The sequence below is a fragment of the Drosophila sechellia genome, chromosome 2L (assembly GCF_004382195.2).
Source record: "Drosophila sechellia strain sech25 chromosome 2L, ASM438219v1, whole genome shotgun sequence".
In the NCBI taxonomy this organism is placed as follows: Eukaryota; Metazoa; Arthropoda; class Insecta; order Diptera; family Drosophilidae; genus Drosophila; species Drosophila sechellia.
The window spans coordinates 10565617-10588639 of record NC_045949.1 but is presented as its reverse complement, the minus strand read 5'-3'; the positions used below and the strand labels follow the sequence as shown (position 1 = coordinate 10588639).

Genomic DNA, 23023 nt, shown 5'->3' with positions numbered 1-23023 from the left:
GTAAGACACTATTTTTATTTAGAACCCTTTTACATCTAACATAATAAGAAAAGTATATATTTTCAAGGAAAATAGTTTACCTATTTAATTTTTAAACAACCGTGATAATTAAAAGATTCAAACCTTTGAGTCGGAATTTTACGATGCATTTGAAACATGGTTGTAACGCGACAAAAGTGCGTATACGCAATAATTTGGATGATTTAGCTAATAACTTTGATATGACTTAAAATAGGTAGTGCATAAAATATTATATCTCTCCTTAGTTGGCCTGCGAGACCTTCTGCCTGGATCCGGAGGAAAGCCTGTCGGACGCCTCGCTAGCCCTGCAGAACGATTCGCTGACTGTGAACACGGTGCGCCTGGTGCCGTCGGTGAATAAGGGATCCCTGGACAGCAGTCTGTCCAAGTACCACAACAAGAAGGTGCACTGCTGCAAGGCGAAGGCGCAGCCCCACAATCTGACCCGTTTAAGCGAGGGGGCCAAGACAACGATGCTGCTGGAGATCTGTGCACCGGGCTTGGAGTACGAACCGGGTGATCATGTGGGCATCTTTCCGGCGAATCGAACGGAACTGGTGGACGGACTGCTTAATCGACTGGTGTGTGTGGATAATCCCGACGAGGTGCTGCAGTTGCAATTGCTAAAGGAGAAGCAGACATCGAATGGTATCTTCAAGAGCTGGGAGCCGCACGACAAAATACCGCCGGATACTCTGAGGAATCTTCTAGCCCGATTCTTTGACCTGACCACTCCGCCATCGCGACAGTTGCTCACCCTGCTGGCAGGATTCTGTGAGGACACCGCGGACAAGGAGCGCCTGGAGTTGCTGGTCAACGATTCGTCGGCCTATGAGGACTGGAGGCATTGGCGGCTGCCCCACCTGCTGGACGTCCTCGAGGAGTTCCCCTCGTGCCGGCCACCGGCTCCACTTCTGCTTGCTCAACTAACCCCGCTGCAGCCTCGCTTCTACTCCATTTCCTCGTCGCCACGCCGCGTTAGTGACGAAATCCACCTGACTGTGGCCATCGTGAAGTACCGCAGTGAGGATGGCCAGGGTGACGAGCGGTACGGCGTGTGCTCCAACTACCTATCCGGTTTGCGGGCGGACGACGAGCTGTTTATGTTCGTGAGGAGCGCCCTGGGCTTCCATTTGCCCAGCGATCGGAGTCGTCCCATTATTCTGATTGGTCCTGGCACTGGAATCGCTCCATTCCGTTCCTTCTGGCAGGAGTTCCAGGTGCTACGCGACCTTGATCCCACGGCCAAATTGCCCAAGATGTGGCTCTTCTTCGGCTGCCGGAATCGGGATGTGGACTTGTACGCCGAGGAGAAGGCGGAGCTACAGAAAGATCAAATCCTGGATCGAGTTTTTCTTGCTCTGTCCAGGGAGCAGGCCATTCCTAAGGTAGGTTTTTTTGGGTGGTTAGCAATATAACTTTGTCAATCACAAAATGTTTTACACAGAAAACATATCTAACACATTCCTTTTATTTTATTCGAAACACATATTACTTACCACAAAACATGATTTTTTTCCCTCTGTATCTGAGCAATTCCCGTTTAAATAATGATTTGTTTTTCGATTTGGCATCGAATCGCCCGTGCATTGCAGACATATGTGCAGGACCTGATTGAGCAGGAATTCGATTCGTTGTACCAGTTGATTGTCCAGGAGCGGGGCCACATCTACGTCTGCGGCGATGTCACAATGGCCGAGCATGTGTACCAGACCATCAGGTAAGGTTTGCTCTGCCTTAAGTTTGATTGCCTTTGTGTGCTTGGACCGAGGAGTGGCTGCTCATTCCCAGGACACGGAGGCAGTGGGCCCTTTCCCCTGAGACACCATTGGGAGTTTTCTGTTTTCCAATGCCCAACGGTCAGGTATTTTGCCATCGCTTGGCTTTTATATTTCGTTTCTCTGCCTCGCATTTTTTCAAAGCTTCTGATTAAGTGCCTTATTGTGAAATAGGGGCTGTCTCTCAATCTCATACACACAGGATATTGCATAATGGGTCTGTCCTTACGGGAGGATTTCAATGGAAATGAGCTCGTAGTCTTAAGCGGTTTAGTTTAATTGAAACCTGGGCAGATAAGACTGTCGCATCTGTTGCGTTTGGTAATTGGAAAGGTTCTTAGGAAAAAATACACACGATTCTCTACCTGATTCCTGTAATTATGAAGAAGTACAAATGATTAATAAGTGAATTAATAAGTTATTAGGCGATTGAAGAGCAAGTCGAAATGGCTTTTAGTAAAGTTAGCTAATATCACTAGAAGGACTTTAGAAGAATAGAGTGATAGTGTGCTTTACAGCTTCCCTTTCAGCTCGTCACTTTGTAAATCTTGCAGCAACGTCCCCACAGATTACGTCCCATATTCCTGTGCGAATAAATAAACAGTTTTTCATCATTTTCCTGTATTTTCTATACACACTTCAACTTACCCGTATTCCTTTTCTCTTTGACAGGAAGTGCATTGCCGGCAAAGAGCAGAAAAGCGAGGCGGAAGTTGAGACATTTTTGCTAACACTGCGGGTAAGTATCCTTAGCGGTATAACGTTGAGCTTTAGCCATAAATACCGCGAGTGGAGGGGTTTCCGCCCTGCCACACACGGCGTATGAGCAATATTTCCACAGCTAGTATAAAAATAGTTTTGAACAATGTAGTGTAAAACACCATTTGATGACAGCAAATCTACATACATTGTGTTGCACTGCTCTTTCGATTTTCCACAGGACGAAAGTCGCTACCACGAGGACATCTTTGGCATCACGCTGCGAACGGCTGAGATACACACAAAGTCAAGGGCCACGGCCAGGATACGGATGGCCTCCCAGCCGTAAGGATAGATATTCGAAGTAATCAAAATAGGAGGGTGACATATCCAAATTGGAGAGGAATACCAAGCACTTGCTCTTTTTTTTTCTTCCATATTCAAATGCAATTATATATTGTCGCTTTGTTCATTACATATTCGTATGAATAACGTTTAAATAAATTACATTTTATTATTGATTCTAATGTACAAATCAATTCCGAAATCAAAATCTAAATGTTAAAATATATTTCAAATAAACGAATCGAAAAGGAAATCCATCAAATCGTTAACATAAAGGAAAAGCGTGGATTAGTCAAATGCAATTTCCTATTTCGTCACCAAAGTGAGGGCCATTGGCTAAGCAGCTTAAACCGCCTGAAGGGAAATGGAAATTGGCAAATTGTGCAGAAAATGCAATTTTTTAAATAAATACTCACTTTCTTTTTTTTATTGATTTTTTCATGCTTTATTGCGCCGATTTCCTTTGGTTTAAGCAGGGAAATATTAACATCTTGGCAATGCCAGACTGGAAAATAGGCGATTTCTATATATTTATCTTCCGTAATTCGCTTTTCACTATATGCATACAAGAAAAACTAGCATTACAGTGGTTCTAAGGTAATCAAAAACTAATTAAATTTTAATTAGATACATTTTTTTTTGTTATTTATTAATCATTTTCATGAGATTAGAATTTGAAAAGTATTTATAGATTTGGCTAATTTCAAGCAGCTTGCCCTTAAGAGAAAAACAGTTTTGAAGTTCAAATATTGAGGTAACAAAAATGAGCATATCAGCCAAATGGGCCATAATAATTACTTGTTAAGAACACCGATACCCATCAATATTTTCATCAATTAGAGTGTTTTGTTATCTCTGGCACCCAGAGCATCTACAACTCGGTGGCTGCGCCAACATTCCGGTGGCTGTCTGCGGTTTCAAAGCGTTAACAGATTTGTACCTTGTGCGAAATTCTAAACATCTACACATCTACATATCCACATCCACATCCCAACTCCGACCAAAGGGGCTCACCGCTATCCCACCAAGCGACTGCGACTATGTTAGCTGGAGTATCTGATTTCAATGCTGAAATTGAATTGTGAACGCTGCTTGGCTTCTGTTTGATTTGTTCTTGTTTGTGTGCACATCTAGGGTATATTCGGTATGGGAATACCCGCTATTTGCACGATGCACGGGTATTTGCGCTTTTAACTTGCCATATGCTGGAAAATTGCTAAGGAAAATGACGCGTTTCACTTTCCATTAATAGTTCTTTACAAATCCATTTTATCTTTATAAAAAATAGGAATTAATAGGCTTGACTTATCCTATTCATATAGCTGAAAAAATTAATCCATTGATAAAGAATATTTGATTTTTTCATTCTCCATTCTCGATAGAAATATAACGATTCATGGTATATAAACAATAGAAAAGTGATTTTCGAATAATTGGTATTTTTGTATTCGAGCCACACCAACGATATGTTTTTACTTGTTTCATTTAGAATTTTTTGCGATTTTTTGTTTCTTTTTTATCGGAAATTTCTACTGCAGTGAGTAGTCGCGGTTTGACTTTTGATTGACATTTTCCCCGTTTTTTTTATTAAGATAAAGCACGCGTATAATCTTTCAATCAACTCAGCCTCCTCTCATATTTCAGGTTTAGACATATGTCAATGGCAGAAACACAGGAAACTGATAGATATTGCTTAGGAAATGGAAAGGTTTAATGGACATTTTTGGCCAAAAGTAGAGGCTTTTCCTTATGCCTATTGAAACAACCCAATCATCAGTTTATCGTATAAATTGACAATAATTAATATATTACATTATATTGTGTCTACTTTGTTGCAATACAAGATATGTTAAAGACGATTTCCCCATTTCATTGACCTTTTGCTTGGTTGCAATATCGTCGCCCGACTTAACTTATGCCAATTCGGTGGAAATTGATAAAGTCGCGTGGCTAAAAAGTAAAATGCTGCAGTTTCGACCGAAATCAGTTCGAATGACTCGCAAGGTAAGTGGACATGCTGACCGCGCCGTAAAATCAGTAAAGTTCGCTTTTACCAACCGAACTGCGATTGTAAAACTCTGCAGAAATGGTAATCGTAAACTGATGTCAATGGCTTATTGGGTTTTTTTCGACCTGCAAATGAAATCACCTGATCTTCTTTAGCCCGAACAATGAGTCAGCCAATGTGGCAAAGGGACTTGGCTTAATTGTGCGGGCTAAGCCCAGATTAACAAATGGAATGCAGTTCTGCGCATGGCACGCGTCTCACTTGCCAAGTGACCAACATTTTGGCTATTAACCGGCTTTCGGCTCGCTACGAAGATACTCCAGTTCATGGATACACTCTCGATTTGGAATTAATCAGCCGACTTTCAACAACAACCACCGTTCAGATGCCCCGGGTCCCACCAGCAACATTCCTGGCATAATTTCGTGTGTGAGTAAGCAAACGAGTTCGGGAAATATTAGACGTCATGGGGCAGCTTCGTTAGCCGCTGGCAACAAGAAGACGTTTGGGATTCACTCGAAATTTACTGTCTGCTGAGTGCATAAAGGTGCAAAGTCGAGCTCAGCGAGCAAATTGGAATTTTTGGTAATCACAGGACGACTCAGCTTGGTCGAAGAATGCCTCAGGTGAAGGCCTGTTTCTGAATTCGCTAACGAACAGGCATTATTTTACTGATTTCGGTTACCCAAATAAGAACAATCAAGGTTGTAGAATTGAGGTAAACAATATTTTTCGTTAGTCATTTCAATTAAAATTTGTATATTGGCACTAAGAAATTCCCAGCGGAAGCAACATGTTGCGAAAAGCCCAGCAACATGCAAGTTCACTTTTGCCGGCTCGCAAGTTTTGTCTTCGATCCCGAAGTTCGTTTCGAACTTAAATCAGCGCAGACTCAGACGGCTCGAGATCAGAGAAATTACACTCAAATAAAATAGCTATAAACTAGCTAAACGAGCTAAAGCTTACTAACTTATAGTAAACTTGTTCGCAAGAATGTAAAATTGTATGAATCGGAAATAGTTTAGGGAATTTTGATAGGCCGTCCAATGAGAAATAAATACTTTTGTTTAAAAAATATAAATAATATTATTACAATTTTTTAAGGCTACTTAGAATATTTTGTTTATAAACAAAAGTTGTCTAGAAACTAGCTGATCCGCCAACTCCGTTCAAGCCTAACATTGCGACTTGAACTTGCCGCCGTTCGAAGCCGGGGCGTGCATAAGTGGGCGTGGCGGGCTGGTGTGGTGAGGGGAGGGAAGGGGCAGGTGTGCGAGCGAGCTTGGTTACCGCCGACGGCTGCAACAACAAAAGGCAACCATCGCCACTCTGATGTCGATTTTTTTGTCGGGCCGCGCTTCGTTTATTTTAGTTAGTAACGAGATTTCGAGCGCTCAACGTTGACGTCGCGGTTGAAAATCGAAAATCGTCCAAAGGCGGCAGAAAGCTCCCATAACTTACAGTGCGTACTGCCTATGGTGAAACCCCGTTGCGTCGCTGAAGTGTGCAACTGTGTGCGGGCGCGCAGACATGAAGTGAATAAGAAATTGGAAAAGCACTAAAACATAACATATATGTAAAATATATATTCAGAGAAAAAAAAACGAAAGAAGTAAAAAAACGCAAAAGAAAACGGCAAGAAACGTGGGTAAGGCCAAAAGCGAGGCAAAAACCGTCTAAAAAGCAGCAGCAATAGCAACACCACCAGCTCGACGCTAATCAGAAAATATTTCTTTAAGCCCATCCATCGGGCGCCTCAAATCGAAAAAGCGCGAATTATTCATTTCGGCCACAAACGTAAGTGTCTGCATGTGCAAGTCGATATGTAACATACATGTATGTATGTGGCTAAGTTTGTACAACAAGCCAGGGGACACTTGTAGTAACAATATTGCATTGGCAACAAAAATAATAATAAAGGTTGTTGATAGTCAGTCGGTTGGTTGCCAAGAGTGAAATTATTGAACAAGAAATTCGTTCGCTTGGTGATTTTCTGGCCAGCGAGGCGGGGGAAAATGCGCCAAAAAATATTTACGCGCCGTAAATATTCAGTTTAGCTGCCATAGCCAAGGAAATATAGCCAATTGCAGTGCTACAAGAAAGATATAGTATAAATTCTTGCAAAAACTAAAGGTAAATTCTATAAATAAAGAAAGCTAGCAGGCAAACTAAAAACTGAGACAAAAAACCTTAAGAAATCACCGTATCCATAAATGTTAGAAAATTCCCTGGAACTGTTGAAAAATTGGTTGAAAATAAGATTTATTCAGTGGCTTTAGCTATTTAGCAGATCACATTTCAAAGAAATACTTGAAATATGTTTATCCACATTTCCCGAGAAATCTGCGAAGCTGTTCGAACAAATCACTTGCTAAATTCGCAGTAAGTGAAGGATGATGTGTCTATGCGATTGTTTTGATTCGAATTTATGTATTACCCACCTACATAGTTCACTTACCTGTGTTCAATACCGCTGATGCCAAACAAACGCTTTTGAACTATGTGCCATTATGGTTAGGCATTGCTCTTTATTTCTGTGTACTTTTGTTTGGCGGCGGCGGTGACTAAGTGCTGATTTTTACGATTACAGGTGTTTGAAATGTATTCAAAATTTATGAGCTACTTGCTGCTGCAACTGATGTGTGTGTGGCAGATGAAATAAAGCCATTTGACAGCAGCCCAGACCTTACAAGGTTCATTGCTACTCGTCACTGTGTGTTTTTTTATCCCCCCAGTTTCATGTAGGCTTGCTGCCTAGATAATAAACATTAAGCTTAATGGCATTGTCGCTGGGCTATTCAGCTACCAACTACCAACTACCAGCTAATAACTACCACAAAAATAAAGCGAGTAAATCAACAATAAACAAATGGCAAGACACGCGTGTCTGCCTTTTAGCCGTGGCTTGTGAACTTTTCTTGCGGCTTTTTTCTCCTTTTACTATTTTTTGGGTTTTTTTTTGCTTAGCTGACAGCTTCTATAGCGTGTTAATTCAGACGGTATTGTATTGAAATCTTGTTCCTCAATTTTTGGCACATTCATTCAGCGCGACTTCTGGGGATTCAGTGCAAATTAAGCGTTGCTTCTTGCCGATTATAGAATTTTTCGCAGCTTGTTGTCGATGGGTGGTCGGTTGGTCAGGCGGCCCAAAGTAAATTCGCCTATTATGGCCGCAATTAGTTGATTTAAATTATTAACTTCAAGGTTCAAGGTTAAGGATGGCCATTTCAGATGAATTGTGAGTGCCCGAAGTTTCGTATATACGAATGTGTATAAATCATTCAACTAAATGCATGCGAAATCTTTTGTCCGACCGCGTAGAGCGTTGAGAATTATTATAGAATAATTTCTGTTACGTGAGATTAAGCCATATGCTCTGACGAAATCGCGTGCTGATGATAGTTCGACGATGTATTATTTTATTTTTAACCCACAATACATATCTTTCACGTGCGCAAAGGCCGCTAGCCAGGTTGTCAACAGTACATATGTACCAAGATGAGTTAAGTGCAGAATTTTAGAGTGGCAAGTGCGAAAAGGGTATAATTTTTATGCTTTAGGCATAGTTTCTACATATGTGCCTAATAAACATATTCAGTATATGCATTTATTAAATAAACTGGGACTTCCTGCCAAAGTGAAGCCGCCGCGCCACAAAGAAGTTCGAGCAATGAATGAAAATATATATGGCTAGCACATAGCTGTTGCCACTTTAGATATAGCCACTTCATTCATAGGCAAATACTAAAAGGCAGCCATGCCAAACAAACCAAACACGGTGCACAAATGGCTTGCAAAACGGCCAAGACGAAGAAGTCGCAAAGTGCAAAAAATCACTTAGCGCATTTTAACAATGCTCATTACCAATTTGGCCGAAGGGGGGCACTCGAGCCCCGCCCACCGCCCTCGGGCGCCCACGAATTCGGCACGTGGACCCATTTAAAGTAGTGCAGACAGACAATAAAACCAAAAGCGCGCATATCTTCGATATATAGCCAAAAAATATTTGTGAATTTTTTATGAATGAAACGCAAAATGTGTTGAATTTGAATTGCCTTCGTTTGTCTTCCCATTTTTTTTTTTTTTTGATTTTTTTTGCACACATTGCGTGGCATAGTAGATACATGGCTTGCATGGCTAAATAATAATGAACATTTTTCAAAAACTTAAACCTCTTACGTACAAAGTCTTTCAGTGGCTCAAAGCCCGTGGATCCACGAATACAAAAAAAAAAAATTTTTTTAAATAAAACAGAAAAAACCGGCAAAAATGCAGCAGATTAACCAAGTCGGTGTTACTACCCCCACATACAATTTTCATTTAATTGCCACGCACTTCATAAAAAGTGAAAACATTAAATTGCCATAAGCATTTAAGCCTCGTGAATAAATAAGGCAGAAATGGTTTTACACTCGAGTGTTTAATTTTTATTCGCTGACTCTATATTAAATCAATTAATTTGTTGCACACTCGTTACCAGGAAACGAATTCATATTTCATTTTTTCACAATTGGCTTTGAAAAATACCCACAGTTTGCCCGATTCAGCTGAACATTCGAATGAGTTTACTGCAATTTCAATAAATGTCAAATATTGAGTTTTTTCCATTGACAGTTTTTTGCACAAAAAAAAAAAAAAATGAAATATAAATATAAAAACTTTTAATGATACAAAAATAGATAACGACACCAAGAATCAACCGATATGCCTGTGACTGGATAAATAAAATTTATTTCACTGTTTGCTTACTTTATTAAAAGTCCATTGGTTTACATTTAAGATTGCAATGGAACCCTGAAACCGCGTGTCGTTTATATCTTAAAACATATTGCTCCGCGGACAAGGTAAACACAGTACAAATACCTGTGAGTGTTTTTGCCAAGTTTGCTCAAGATGACTTAACCAGCGTCTTTCAATTTCCGGTCGCAACTTGATGTGTTTTTTAGCTGACTCATTTAAAATATTTTCGAAGAGAGTCGAGCGGGAAAACCTACCAACAGCGTAGCAGATGCAAAAATTCTGCAGAAGGGACTTTAAGCGAGATTTATTCAGTTTCGGTTGAAATTCATGAATACACAAATGCACGGCGTCCACATGAACTCCTCTCAACGATAAAAAAATTTCACAAGTGACTTGAGCCGGGCTTTGTTTATATTTTTTTGGGCGAAACCTGTTTCCATATTTTTGCTCGAGCAAAAGATCATAACAAAACATCAACATTTTATCGATTGAAAAAGATGGTCGGTCAGGCGGGCAAACATATTATTTTTGGAAATTTTTTCAGCTTAGATCATTTCGTTGAGCGAAGTAATTCTGCCAAAAATGCGCATCTAATTACACGAATGTGTGGCGCCATTTGGACAGCATTGAAAATGCCACAAAAATAATTCAATATGAGGGGGGATCGCCCATCAACCTTCGTACGTGTAGTTTTAATTAATTAACAAATTAACAAATATTGAAATTCGCCCAGGTGCCCTCAACAATTTCGAGGCGTGTGTAAAAAATGATTTCGCATGTGGCGGCCTCATTTTGAAATGATATTGAATATCGATCCGACGAACTGGCCTGTGTTTGTCCAGTTCCCCCCCAGACCAATCCGTTTTGACTCATCCGTATTTAGTTTCGAGTTTTTTCTCGGCATTACTATTTATTGCCGGCATTAATCACCTGCACTATAGAGCCGCAAATAATACCTTTCGACTTGTTTCGTCTTGACTTTATGAGGGTTTTCGGGCGATTTATGAATTCCCATTAAGCTGAATGTTCAATTAGCGCCAAGGCGTGATATTTTGGTTAATCAATGTCGGCTGAATGCATAAAATATACTTTGCGATAAGGTTCACGTTGAACTGCGCTATTTCCTGACAGGTTTGACTTGATTTCGAGAAATACTAGTTGGCTAGCTCACTAGTGACACACAATGTCTTAACTTTTAACAATAATAAACAAATTATTCAAATAATTCTGTAAGTTAAAAGTCATTTCGGCATGGTATCGAATGTACCAGGAAATTCTTTTGACAATCATTACTTGCCGTAAAGTTTCGCCTGCAGAAACTTGGGGCAAGTAGAATTCTCTGCACTGCAAGTTGTTGATTTTTCGGTGTTCTTTGCTCCCCTTTTGGTTCCCATAGTATCCGCATGTAGGCGAAGTGCCACAAAGCTGTTGTAAGTATCTGATGGATACGAAATTTATAACAGGCAGCAGGAAAACTTTCGAGCTGGCCCAAAACCCAAAACCCCGCCATCCATCCCCGCAACCTTATCGCCTATCCGTGGCCAAAATCGTAGTTACAGCAAAACAAGCGTAAACAAAAACCTTTAACGACAGGAATAGGGGTAAATATTCATGCACAATTTGCATTTTGAGGCGGCGACTACTTTACATCACATCTTTGTGTCAAATCAGCGCAAATTTGAAGGCGTTTAGACAGCCCGCCCCAAAATTGAAGAGCCAAGTGAAGTGAACGACCCACGGATTCGGCTGGCACATGTATAGTAAGCCAAATTGGACAGCCGTCTTGGCCTTTCGTCTTCGCCAACTTGGAGCTCATCGCCCTTCCCCGCTTGGCGATGTTGCGGCTAGTCGCAAAATGCAGAGCACACATTTTAAACAAAATGTCAAGAACGAAGTGAAACGTGGCGCTGCTGACACAGGGCGCACTCCAAAATGTAGTCATTGTCTTCGGCTAAAGGGTAGTTGCGTCAAATTGTCCAAACCAAATAAATGAAGAAAGGTTGCTCCGGAAATTGTAGCTCATTGGTTTGAATATTAGTTAGCCATTTCAGCATGTTACTAAGTCAACTATGATATAACACGATTTCCATGGCAGCAGGACACGTAGTTGAGATTTTAACTCTAAGAAAAACAGTACTAAATCAGAAGCACTCGAAGTTCAAGCAATGCAATACTATACATATTATTAGCTAAACATTTATAGCTTCTTCTACAATTTTAGTAATTGTTTATGTAGTCTTCAATGTTTTATAAAATTTTTTTAAAGTTATGTCCTCAAAAATTCCCTGTATCCTGTAATATCCCCCATGGCTTTATCTATGTCACCTTCTGCCCTCCGTGCTGTGAAACAAACTTTATCGATTCCAACAAGCACTGTGTGCATCCTGCCCGTCAAGAATTATTCAGGATATTTCGCACACATCCTGCGAGCCTCGTCCTTTGGGCTGTCAAAATGAAAATTCGCATACGGAAACCACAATAATTGCTGCCATAACACTTGCTCTGCCGTCGATGACAGGCGGCAACAGAGTTGCTCTTTTCCTGGGCATTGAGTCACTTGATTTTGTTTCGTATTTGCGTTTTTTATGTTTTTGTGTTTTTTAGTCATTGGTCGCTTTACAACTTGCAGTGCGGCTTGGCCATCAACTCGTTTTTTTGGCCTGGCAACAAGTTCAGAGGAAACGGCGTCCAGAACCCAAAAAGTAGCGCACTGCGAAAGTATCTGAAAGCTGAAACCTGTGTATCTGTGCCGTGGCCCACATTGGCCGGCGCCTATAATTGAATTCCCACGAATCACAATTTCACCCCAAGTTCAAGTTGAAGCTGCGGCCATAAAAGGGCGACGGGCAAAGCCGCCCAAATTAGATAAACATGTAAATGATTATTGACACAAAAAGGCTGCTCCTACGGCATGAATAAATTCAGAATGTGTAATGTGCATATGAATAATATGAAAAGGACACAACTGGCGATACAAATTGACGTTTTATTTGCCTTTCACCTGATGACAGACGACAGCAGCCAGACAGCCGAGAAGGGACCCCAAAAAATGGGAGGTGGCCAAGAAAATCCAGACCCAGACCCAAAACCAGAAAACCTCAACCTCAATAATGAAGTAATTGGCCGAATTTGTCTTGGGCCAACGACGAAAGTTGTCGGGATGCGGCGGCTTTAAGATAGAAATGTATCTGAATCTGGTGGCGAAACAAGGGTGGATGCTTCATCGAAGATACATTCAAAGTTCCCACTCCCGCTTGGACTTTTAAAATGTGAATGCACTTTTGTCGAACGTGACAGGTTTTTGTTGTTCCACTTTTGTTTTATTGTCTTGCTTTTTTTTGGATTTTTTTTTTGTTTTATTTTTTCGCTGAGCAGCAGGAAGAAGTCGAGCGTTTGGGTTTATTGACTTTTTGACTCACATTAAATGGTCTTAAATTCCTGAAAACTTTTAATGCGATAGCTTAGCGTAAGCTGACCGACGATTACTTACTGCAGCTTTATGTGGCTCATTTCGGATGAGCAAAGTTAAGGTAATCGTTTAAAGTTAATGCAAAAAAGATGAATAAAAGCGAGTATGGCGAAAATGAATCTTTCGACCAGGAAGTTCTCGATGATTCCGCACGTTAACTGGGTCAGCTAACGAAATGAAATTATTTCATATTAATCGTTTTATTTGTTGTGATTAACTCGCAATTTTCCCAATTTTGGCAAGCACATTAAATGGGCAGGCGAAATTACATTTTAAGCTATCACTTAAACAAGTCACGTGCGTGGAACACAGGGTCGATTATGGTTTATCAAGGGGAGGTTATACCAAGCACACAACAGCCCAATTCAGTAATATCAATTAAAATCGGAAATGGCATAAACAAATCGAAATGCGTGTGAGGTCAGTAGTCCGGTGCTCCGACTTCCTTTAACCCTCCAATGACCCTTCAATCAGCCGCCCTGTGCGTTTGTCAGTTGGCTGGGAATCAATTGCCGGGGGGCTGTCAAATTAACATTATTTTGTTACGAATACGTTTTGTTTGGCCAAAAGTGTTTCACTGATTGCCCGAGTTGCTAATGACAGTCAGCCGAATGGATTCCGGTGAGACGAATATTAAGCAAAGGCTGGCTGGCAAGTCGTGCACGATTTCCTTTTACGGGTTTCCAAATTGCCAAATTAATATTAAAATATAACATCTTATTCTCAGAAGCCTAAGGTTCTGAATCAAAAGGTTCTGGGGAACAACTTTAATAAGAATCAGCTCAGGATAATCAGACTTTTTTAAGGACAGTTTTGGCACAATGCGAATTCAAGAAATATCTGCGATACTCTTTCAATTCATAGATATTCAATGCATTTTGTTAAATCCAATTTTAAATAATTCCCTACTTTAATTGGTTCTAATGAAATGTATTGGTTTACAATGTAGTTGCTATTTCGGAAGCCTTTAATTTGCCAGAATTTGCAGTACCCACACCTATTGACATTTACATGCAATTAAGTTCTATGCCCATTTACAATTATCCACGGCGATCATGTGGGCCTGTAAGCCTAACTGGCAATTATTCATGTAACAGGCCCAGACAGGCCGAGATCGTGCTAAAAATAAAGAAGAATGTACTCACCCAATCCCCGCCAGCCACTTAAGGGCAATCTTCGCTTATTATGGCAATATGGGGATAATAGAGACCCGCCTGGGGATCTAACATACTGAACGAGTATGAACGAGTGCGCCTGGTCAGGAATAGAATAGAGCAGGCGAAAGCGACGCATGTGCTCCACTAAAAATAGACGCAACCATTTTTCCAACCGTCGCGATGGCCACAATGATGGCCCATAAACGCGTAGCAGCCAGCCGAGGAGCTGGATGCCAAACTGCTGATTGACATAAAAGAGCAAGTGGAGTTGTGAAAATAGGAAAATAAAACAGAGAGTAGTCCGTGCAAACTGGCAGCAGTTATGCCCAAGAAGATGAATCAACATTCCGAGCGGTCAACGTACCACGTTCAGGAATGGCGCGCCATCGAGGATGCAGCTTCTGCATCAGCTTCTGCTCCTGCTCCCGCTTCTTGTGATTCGGTTGATGATGATGATGATGATGGTCAGATGAAGATGGCAACCTGCGGACATGGCTCCATAAACACAAAGACATCCAGCCAATGGGCAATGCATCGAAAGAGGCTGCTTAAGCAGACCAAAATCCCAGCCAGAAGTCCGTCTGGCGAAGATTAGATGCACTTGAAAAGAGTGCTGTGCACGATGGTTGGACAATCAATAGATTCAACTGAAGGATATTGACATTTTAATTGGACTTTAAACAATTTACCTAACATGACATCTTTTATGTCAATTTTTGTTACAAATGAATGTCACTTCACTTGAAATATTTGTTTTTGTTTTGATTTTTAAATAGGGAATTTTAAGATCATACATTTTTGAATATTTATTGAATATGGAATGGAGATATATATATTTTACTCCCAATTCTGGCTACCAGGTAGAATACCTTTGGTGAAGGGTATGCAGCAGGCAAAATTGAGCAAAGATGCCAGAACGTAACATTAAAATAAACGCGCAGAGATAAATCTTGGGTCGAGGGCAGTGCGTCCAGTTCCCAAGTCCCAGAGTTCCCGAGCTACTCCAACCGCCCCACTCGCCCCGGGCTCATCCGCGTCCTGGAGCAGCGAAAATGCAATCAAATGCGGTCCGTTGTCTGTGCGTCCGTGTGTCTGTGCGAATACGTGATGTCCAAGCGGCGGTCAGCTCGAGCATCTGCAAAATGCACGCACATCGCACATCCGTGAAATTCCTGAGTAGCTGCTGCATGTGCCATGCATTTACGTTGACGTTGCAATTACAACTGGCCAGATGGGAGGAGGAGCTGGAGCTTAGGGGCTTCCTTCTCTGGCGGACTCAGTTAGTCCAAAGCCCTTTCCTTTCTTTGGCTTTCTGCTGGCCATTCCCACGCCGAAGTCCAGTGCAGGGAGAGAAAAGAAGGGTAGTTGCATATGATTATTAGAGTGTCAAACTACATTCGATTTAAATGTAAAATAAAGTTGAAAAGCTAAATTCATAATAATATGAATTCAGCATGTAATTGGTTTTTAGCCACATTGTCAGGCTAATGACATTTAATGTAACCAAAAATAGACATTTTTCTCAGTGTAACCAGGCCATTCTTCTGACCGCTGCCTGTTTACTGTGTGATTATTACAGGCAGCGAGGAAAATAACAGGCTTTCGCTTAGATGCCAGAAGCTGCTCCTTTGGCGCGGTTCAGTCACTCCGTGGACGACTGGCCTGGACTGCAAAGTGAGTTACTTAGGCCGGCGGCTTCATTACAGTTCCACCAGTCCTTCTGTCCTTCACAAAGCCGACCAACAGCTGAAGTGCCCTCATCTAAGCCCTCGTCCTGAAGTGAAGAGAAGTGAAGTGTCCTGGCCAAAGGCTCTTCCAGCAGGTCCAACAAGTGGTTGTCGCCGCATTGTGTATCAATCCTCATGCCAGCAGCCACCACAGACTGTCATTATTACCATTTCCCGATTCTCCACCCCCGCCGCCGATTTACATTTGGTGCATCTATTGTCCATTACCCATCTCCATTCGAATTGAATGTGTCGTCGAATTAATTGCCGAGTTAAGGGCGATTAGCAATCGCCGTTGCCATGGCATCGATTTGAATGGAAATTGTGCATCAATGTCTTGGACATTAATTGAAGCAAATTGGAAATGCAATGCGGGCGAATTGGATATAAAGTATATGTTCAAAGGCTTACTATAAATATTTATGGATTCAATTACATATTTCGCCGCTATTTACATCACAAAATCGACTGTTTTAGAAACTTGATTACTATATACGGGATCAGGATCAAATCTTCAGGAGAGTCGAATGGGAAGTGGCTTCATCTTGGAGTTCCTAACATACATGGAAAACTGTGGACCCACCGCGTTTCCGTAGCGAGTCACTTTATCCACCTTATAAGCAGCAGGACCCGGACCAGGTTTTTCATCTCTCTTGCGGTCAATTCTGCGGCCGAAGGAGAATTGCGGTCCTTTTTGTCCAAAACTGCTGGGTAGCATGTAGGCTCCAGGTCCAGGTCCTTAAAAAATACTGAAAGGATGTGCGCATTGTCGTCGGAATATCAGGATTTCAACCTACCATAATTCCTAGACATGTTCACAAATTATTCAATGCAGCCTAATTTCAACAATTCTAATTTAAATATCTTAGATTTGGACGACAAATAAATTTTTAGGGAAACAAAAAAGAGATGTGTTCCGAGAACAGTCGAATTGTGAAATGAAAAATATCCATGTAAATCCAATAATCAAACGATACATTAAACTCTCGGAATATGTGATCAGTAAATATATACACATATATATTGCAAAAGTATACTTTAAACAACCAAAAAATAATCGCTTAACTAACTTATTAGATGTATATCTGATGGATTGTTACATTTCCACATTGATTCACACACCCCGTTTGATTGATAAAATATTTATTTATTTGCATAACTTACAATCTGCTTAATTATCCGTAAATCAACAGCTATTTTCAACGCCCAGACATAAAAGACGGGGCGCCAGTGGGGGAAAAAAAAAAACAACAGCTCATGCTGATTAATTATTAACACCTAGGGCGTAAAAAACATTAATTAACTTTTATGCACACGCCACACTAATTAATATTTAATTTGCCTCAAATTGTACAGCATTTTGCATTGTTCTACCCGTCGCCGGAATTCGATTTACAGGTTTCAGTTGCGCACTAATAGATTTTATTTATCTGATGTAGCAAATGTATCTGGCGGGTACGCCCTTCGTTAATTTACATAAAGCCAAATTCTTCGGCTAATTTCTTGGCTGACAAATGGCAAATGATCCAATCTGATTGAAAGTAAAGCGTTTTATCAAATTAGGCATTTCGCATACCTCTTGTCACTAAAAATGTTAACCGTTAACCAAATTATGTTGGCATGAAATATTCATGGCATGTTCGATATAAATCACTTATCATAAAATATTTAACATCTTTATTGTGTTAGTCAAACGTTGTTAAGAATGCGAAAAGTGGATGGATGCAAATTTTTTGGTTTCGATTGGCTGAAGCTTGAATCGTTTAAATTAATGTGTGCTTTGTGCTGTTTTAACAAAGTTGATTTAATCATAATTCAAAGTGAAGAAATCCAATTTAAAAGTGAAGAAAAATCCAAAAAAAAAATGTGATTCTACCATATTATGATGCTTAAATATGTTATAAATTATGTTGAGCTTCCTCTTTAATATTATTTTCGGGGTCAGATGTCAAATTTTACTATCCAATTGACTTTTTTTCAATTAATACTATGTGCAACAGTCGCCTTGACTCTCTTCCTTTTCCTTAAAAACTTTCCCAAAAAATTATGGCAAATTGGTCTGACATTTTTTTAATACTGAAACTTTTTGGCTGCTGCAGCAGACTTTGCATAAATTACGGAAAATCAATAAAACTTTGGAAATGCATGGCATTTAGTCGATAAATTCAAGCTTAATAATTCAAATTTTAAGTATTTAATTAACCATTTCGCTTTGCATCTGGCCTTGCAGGAGCAGAATGCACAGAACAGAGTGGCATTCGGAGGCATTCCAGCTGAGAGTCAGCCTCGAATTTCATCGAAAGGATTCCGGTACAGATCTGCAGATGTCTAGGAAAAAATGCAATAATAACCAACAGCGACGAGGTCGTCGAAGGCGAACGGATTTGGGGAATCTGCTGGGAATCCGTGGGTCCATCAGCCTGGCCATTTTGATGTTGACCATTTGCATGGCCAACACGTCGACTGCCGGTAAGTGTTGAAAACTGAAAAACTAATAAAATTTCGTTATGAGCCAAATGGCTGGACAGACGACGCAAGTGCAAGAGGGGTGGGGTGTCCAAATGCCAATTGCGGAGGATCGGGGCACTGAAAGCTGACAGCAACATGCAGCAGACACGACACACAAGCCTCAATTAAAAGCACATCAATAACAGTCGCCTCCCACTGCAACCGCCCATCTGGCAAGCCACCCCAAACCACCCACAACCACCCAAAACCACCCAAACCATCCGGTGATTCCCCTTCAATTGGCACTTGGCGTGCCAGTTTAGCTTGAGGGTCTGGTTCCTGTGATTTGGATTTTGATTTATTTAACAATTTAGCAACAACATTGGCAATGTCGCAAGCTGTGACTGTGACTTGCTTTACATTTGGTTTTTCTTTCGCATTCGTTGAGCAGTTTTTCATCTCCACTGCCAGAGGAAAATATTCGAAACTATGCAGCTCGTTTTTGTTCCATCGAAAGAAGGGGAAATTACAAATTGATCGGAGAGCAAGGCAGCCAGAATGACTTGAAATATAAGAAGACTTGTTCAGTGTCAATGAAATGAGAAATGTGGTGAAAGGAAACGGAAGTCGTGTATAGAGATAGCTACTGTTCACTATAGCACCATATAAACTAATGCCAGCATTAAATATGGAATAAATATGTATTTATTATCCTCAATTTCGAATGTAATTTTCCATCCGAAGAACTATTCATTCACTTAGACACTTTAAGCAATCGTCTGTCTATTTATCCCCAATAAAACACACACTCAGGGAAATTCCGATCCACAGCCGCAGTAGCCCCAAAGCATGCAGTGGATGGGCCAAACAACGGGCCAAAATAAACTTGTCGCTATAGTTTGGAGGGAAATTAACACTACCCCGGCATTGGCTCCCTTTGGGCCACTGTTCTCCCAGCCAAAAACAAACATGGAGCGAACGTGGCAAGTGGGGAAAACGAAACGAAATGCTAACCGGCGGCTTTGGGCGCTTAAAATTCCCCCTTTGGGCCAAGTTTGAAAAGCGCTTTAATCGCTAAGCTGCGTTTAGGCGTCAGATTTTGTGTTGCGACAGGTCCACACCCCGCCCACATAAATTTACCTACGCCCCTTTTTGTTCTTTGTATTTTACCAGCTGTTTAAACATTTTTGCTAACTCGTCCGTTGTTGCAGGGGATACCCAGCAATGGGTAAGGGTATGCAGGAACTACAGTTGGTAGTAATTAATTTTTAATTTTAGACAAATTTATCTTAAGGAACATGTTGAACTCTTTTTAAATTTCTGTTTTTTAAATGACAAAAACCTAATCAGAGACTTTAGTAATAGTTAGTTACTAACACGCAATGTTTTCAATTGTTCCCAACCTTTTTTTCTAAATTCTAAAAGCTCGGTATACTAAAGTCGACCCATTTTGCGCTGTAATGTTTTTTTGGAGCTCTTTGCCACAACGAGCCGCCAAATGAGGCATCCCTGGACGAAGGGCGTGCAGAGCGGATGTTGCGGATATGTGGATGTGCGGATCCTGGGGTTCCCCGGACTGGCACTCGCGAAAGTGGCGGATGCGGCTTTTGCATGTGTTTGCTTGGCAGCTGCAATTTTCGTTGGCCATTTTACACGCCCGGCCTGTCAGGACTTCTGGGACCCAGTTCCCCAATGAAAATGTTCAAGTTCAGCGCTGTGCTGGCGAAAAAAGTTAGCGAGCTTGGCCACAAAAAAGCGGTGTGGACTAGTATGCTATTTTTTTTAATCAGGCCTGCTTAAAAGTTAAATGGCCAGCGCAGAATTTGCCCACTTCATCCAGCGAATTAGGTGTGGGTTAGGCCAGTAAATCCGAGAAGCGTTTGGCCTAACAATAAGGTCGAACGGCACGAAATTAATTTTAATTTTTTATGTGCACCTTTTTAATTTTCAATTAAGTGCCAAAGCAAGGGTTAAAATTGTTATAAACGGAATTTATCTGAGGCCAAAGGGTTGAGAAAAAGGATAAGGTAGTTATTATTGTTCAAATACACTTTCGCATTTCTTTAGTTCAAGCTGTTTTATTTAATGAAAATTGTGTGGCATATAGATAAAGGGTGCATTAAATATGAATTAACTAAAATAAGCTTAATAAAATCATAAAATCCCATTGGTTTACTTAGTTGATTGAAGCCAGGAGTATGCACTAGAAAAAAGAGTACAAAGGATAAGCGGTCACAGAAATGCCTGAATCTTTTTACTGCCTTTTTACGAACTTGGCAACAATTTGCGACAATAAACTGAAAAACCAAAGCGAAAAGGGCACTCAAACTGCTGTCAAGAGGCACAGCAAACCGAAATGCAAACAAAAGACAGGAGGAGCGATGAGAAATGGATGCATTTCGGAAAATCTGGTGAAGCCAAATCAAACGTAGTCGGTGGGGGGAAAATAACCCTGTTTGTATTCTGTGTGCAGCAATCCTGGCCCCAGGACAATTGTCAAGGTGAAAAAAGGGACACCATTCGATGGAATATAAAAATGAACTACAATTTTGCAAATTTTAAGCACATTTCAGTTGCTGTGAAAAAGTCGTCAGCGTGCCGAAAAAACCGATTTGCATATTTACACCTACACAGTGCAAACAGCACCCACACTCGTGCAGGCACACACAGATACAGATACTAACACCCACACACACATAACTTGCATACAATAAATCTAGTGACGTCTCGAGAGAAAGATGTCACGTACAAAGAAGAGGTTGGCGAAAAGTAAGAGAAGCTGGATACGTTGCTTTTCCTGTTTCCTGCTTAAGTTCCTGCCCAGCTCTTGTTGTGTTGGGAAATCCTTGCAGTCGAGAATGGTTCGGTTTCCCCCCCAAATCCCCGAATGCCGAGCAGAAGGTCCTTGCATCCTGCTCCTCCTGCTCACCGCAAAGTGACGGTGAAAAATCGTCGCCAGTTCACATGAAAATTGTCAGAGCGCTATTACGAAAATGAAAATGAAAATGAAAAGAAAATCGAGCTCATCATGTGTATATAAAAATACATATTTTCCACTCTACCTCGACTGCGTTGATAATGAGCACCATTGAGCGGGAAACGGGGAAAACTAAGGAACTGGATTTATATTCATACGGAGTACGGAGAAAAGTGCTTTGTTAATACTTTCGGCGTAAAGACTTTTCGGAATAAAAGATTTCGTCGAATAGCTTAGTCGGAATGAAGCATTAAATTGGAGCATTCGGCGAGTTAACTAAATTTAAATGCACAACAACCTTAAACTCAGCTATTTTATTGTTATTTATGTAAAGTTGTTTACAGAACTGAGCAACCAAGAACACATGCAGCCTTGTTTATTTGTGCAAAAACATTTCTCTAGCGAAATGCTCGCCTGAATTAAAACAATTCCTTGGCAATTGATTGACTCCGGACCAACCTCCTCGTTTATCGCCGGCGGAGGAGAAGCCTGAGTACCGCAACCACATCATGTTCCCCTATTAACTTGCATCCCGAACAGTCGACCAAGCCCACATATTGTTACAGTGAAGCCCCGCACCGTGTCCCTGCTCCTAGGGCGTCTGTCACGTGGAACGGGGTAAATGGATAAATAACGATATGTTTACAGATGGCACTGGGCAAAGCGAAAAGGAGGAGATGAGGTGTGTGTGTGTGTGCATGTGTCGCTGATTTATATGCGAATTTTTATATGCACAGTTAAGGTGGCACGTATCCGAGGGCTGGGAACGGAGGAGCAGAGAAGATCCGACCCGGGAGACAACTCCTTTGGCAGTTGTCAGTTGCCTGTTGCCTCGGCAAACAAACAAATGCGGCGGCGTCTGAAGAATTTGTATGCAAACAAACGGGACACACGGCAAACACCCGGCAACTGGCAAACATGCAAACAAACAAACAAACATGCTCACGACAATGTTTTGTTTCAACTGCGTGGGAATGGCAAACGACTTCAAGGAGAGAGTCAGAGATTTTCATTTTTTTTTTGGGACTTCGGCTTAAAGCTTTAAGCAAATTCTTAGCAATACTTAAACTGCAAAACAGCAAATAGCTGCTCATTTTTAATGCATACTTCATAAATCCTTGTCATAACTTTGTTAGCCAAGTTGCGTTGTTGCCTCCGCCAAGTCATCATCCGCCAGTATCGCCCAACCATCCAGTTCCTCGAGTTTGTCTTCTTGGCGTTGCGTATACGCAACGTTGGTCGCGCCACTGCAATTTTATGGCTTACGGCCACGCCCCCAAGCGAGAAACTATTTATCTGACATTTATATGCGAAAGCCATCAGCCATATTGCTAAGTTTTAGATCGAGTATCATCAATAAGCGTTGAAAGGATCTTGCCTATACATTTTTTATAATGACTAATAAAACTGAAGATACTCCCAAGTATCAGTCAAATGGTGACTGTTTTGTGTTTCTTTTGGGAGCACCCTTTTATTCACACTACATCAATTATTATGGACAACGAAGGACTCTTCAACTTCCAGCAATTTGGCTCCGAAAACGATTCAACTTCAATTAGCATTACAATGACCCAAGTCTGGCAAATGCAACCTTTTCCGTAGCTTTGGCCATCAGTTGGCGAAAAAAAGTTCTTCAGCAAACCGGAAATATTTT

At 41.0% G+C, this 23023-nt stretch overlaps 3 protein-coding genes across 4 annotated transcripts in view; 2 read left to right on the top strand and 1 right to left on the bottom strand.

Annotated features, from left to right (window-relative positions):
* Nucleotides 1-3096, top strand: part of LOC6612066 (nitric oxide synthase) — a 33047-nt gene extending 29951 nt beyond the window's left edge. Inside the window, exons 16-19 of the mRNA XM_032713966.1 lie at nt 267-1409; nt 1617-1741; nt 2472-2538; nt 2740-3096. Of these exons, the coding sequence (XP_032569857.1) occupies nt 267-1409; nt 1617-1741; nt 2472-2538; nt 2740-2847 (1443 nt within the window). The 3' untranslated portion in view covers nt 2848-3096. The remainder of the gene's footprint in view (nt 1-266; nt 1410-1616; nt 1742-2471; nt 2539-2739) is intronic.
* Nucleotides 3097-6220: 3124 nt separating this feature from the next.
* The window catches only part of LOC6612063 (probable GPI-anchored adhesin-like protein PGA55), a 28914-nt gene continuing 12111 nt past the window's right edge, over nt 6221-23023 (top strand). The window contains exons 1-2 of the mRNA XM_002036544.2: nt 6221-6648; nt 18175-18413. Coding sequence (XP_002036580.2) covers nt 18182-18413 — 232 coding nt within the window. The 5' untranslated portion in view covers nt 6221-6648; nt 18175-18181. The remainder of the gene's footprint in view (nt 6649-18174; nt 18414-23023) is intronic.
* LOC6612064 (outer dense fiber protein 3-like protein 2) lies at nt 16332-16924 on the bottom strand. 2 transcript variants are annotated; one of them, XM_032718881.1, is made up of 2 exons: nt 16742-16924; nt 16332-16693 (listed from the first exon to the last, which is right to left on the bottom strand). In XM_032718881.1, the coding sequence occupies exon 2, from the start codon at nt 16660-16662 to the stop codon at nt 16459-16461; it is 204 nt and encodes a 67-aa protein (XP_032574772.1). In that variant the 5' UTR covers nt 16663-16693; nt 16742-16924; the 3' UTR covers nt 16332-16458. The 2 variants fall into 2 exon arrangements, with proteins under 2 accessions (XP_032574772.1, XP_002036581.1); XM_002036545.2 differs by having other exon boundaries at nt 16332-16682; nt 16742-16922.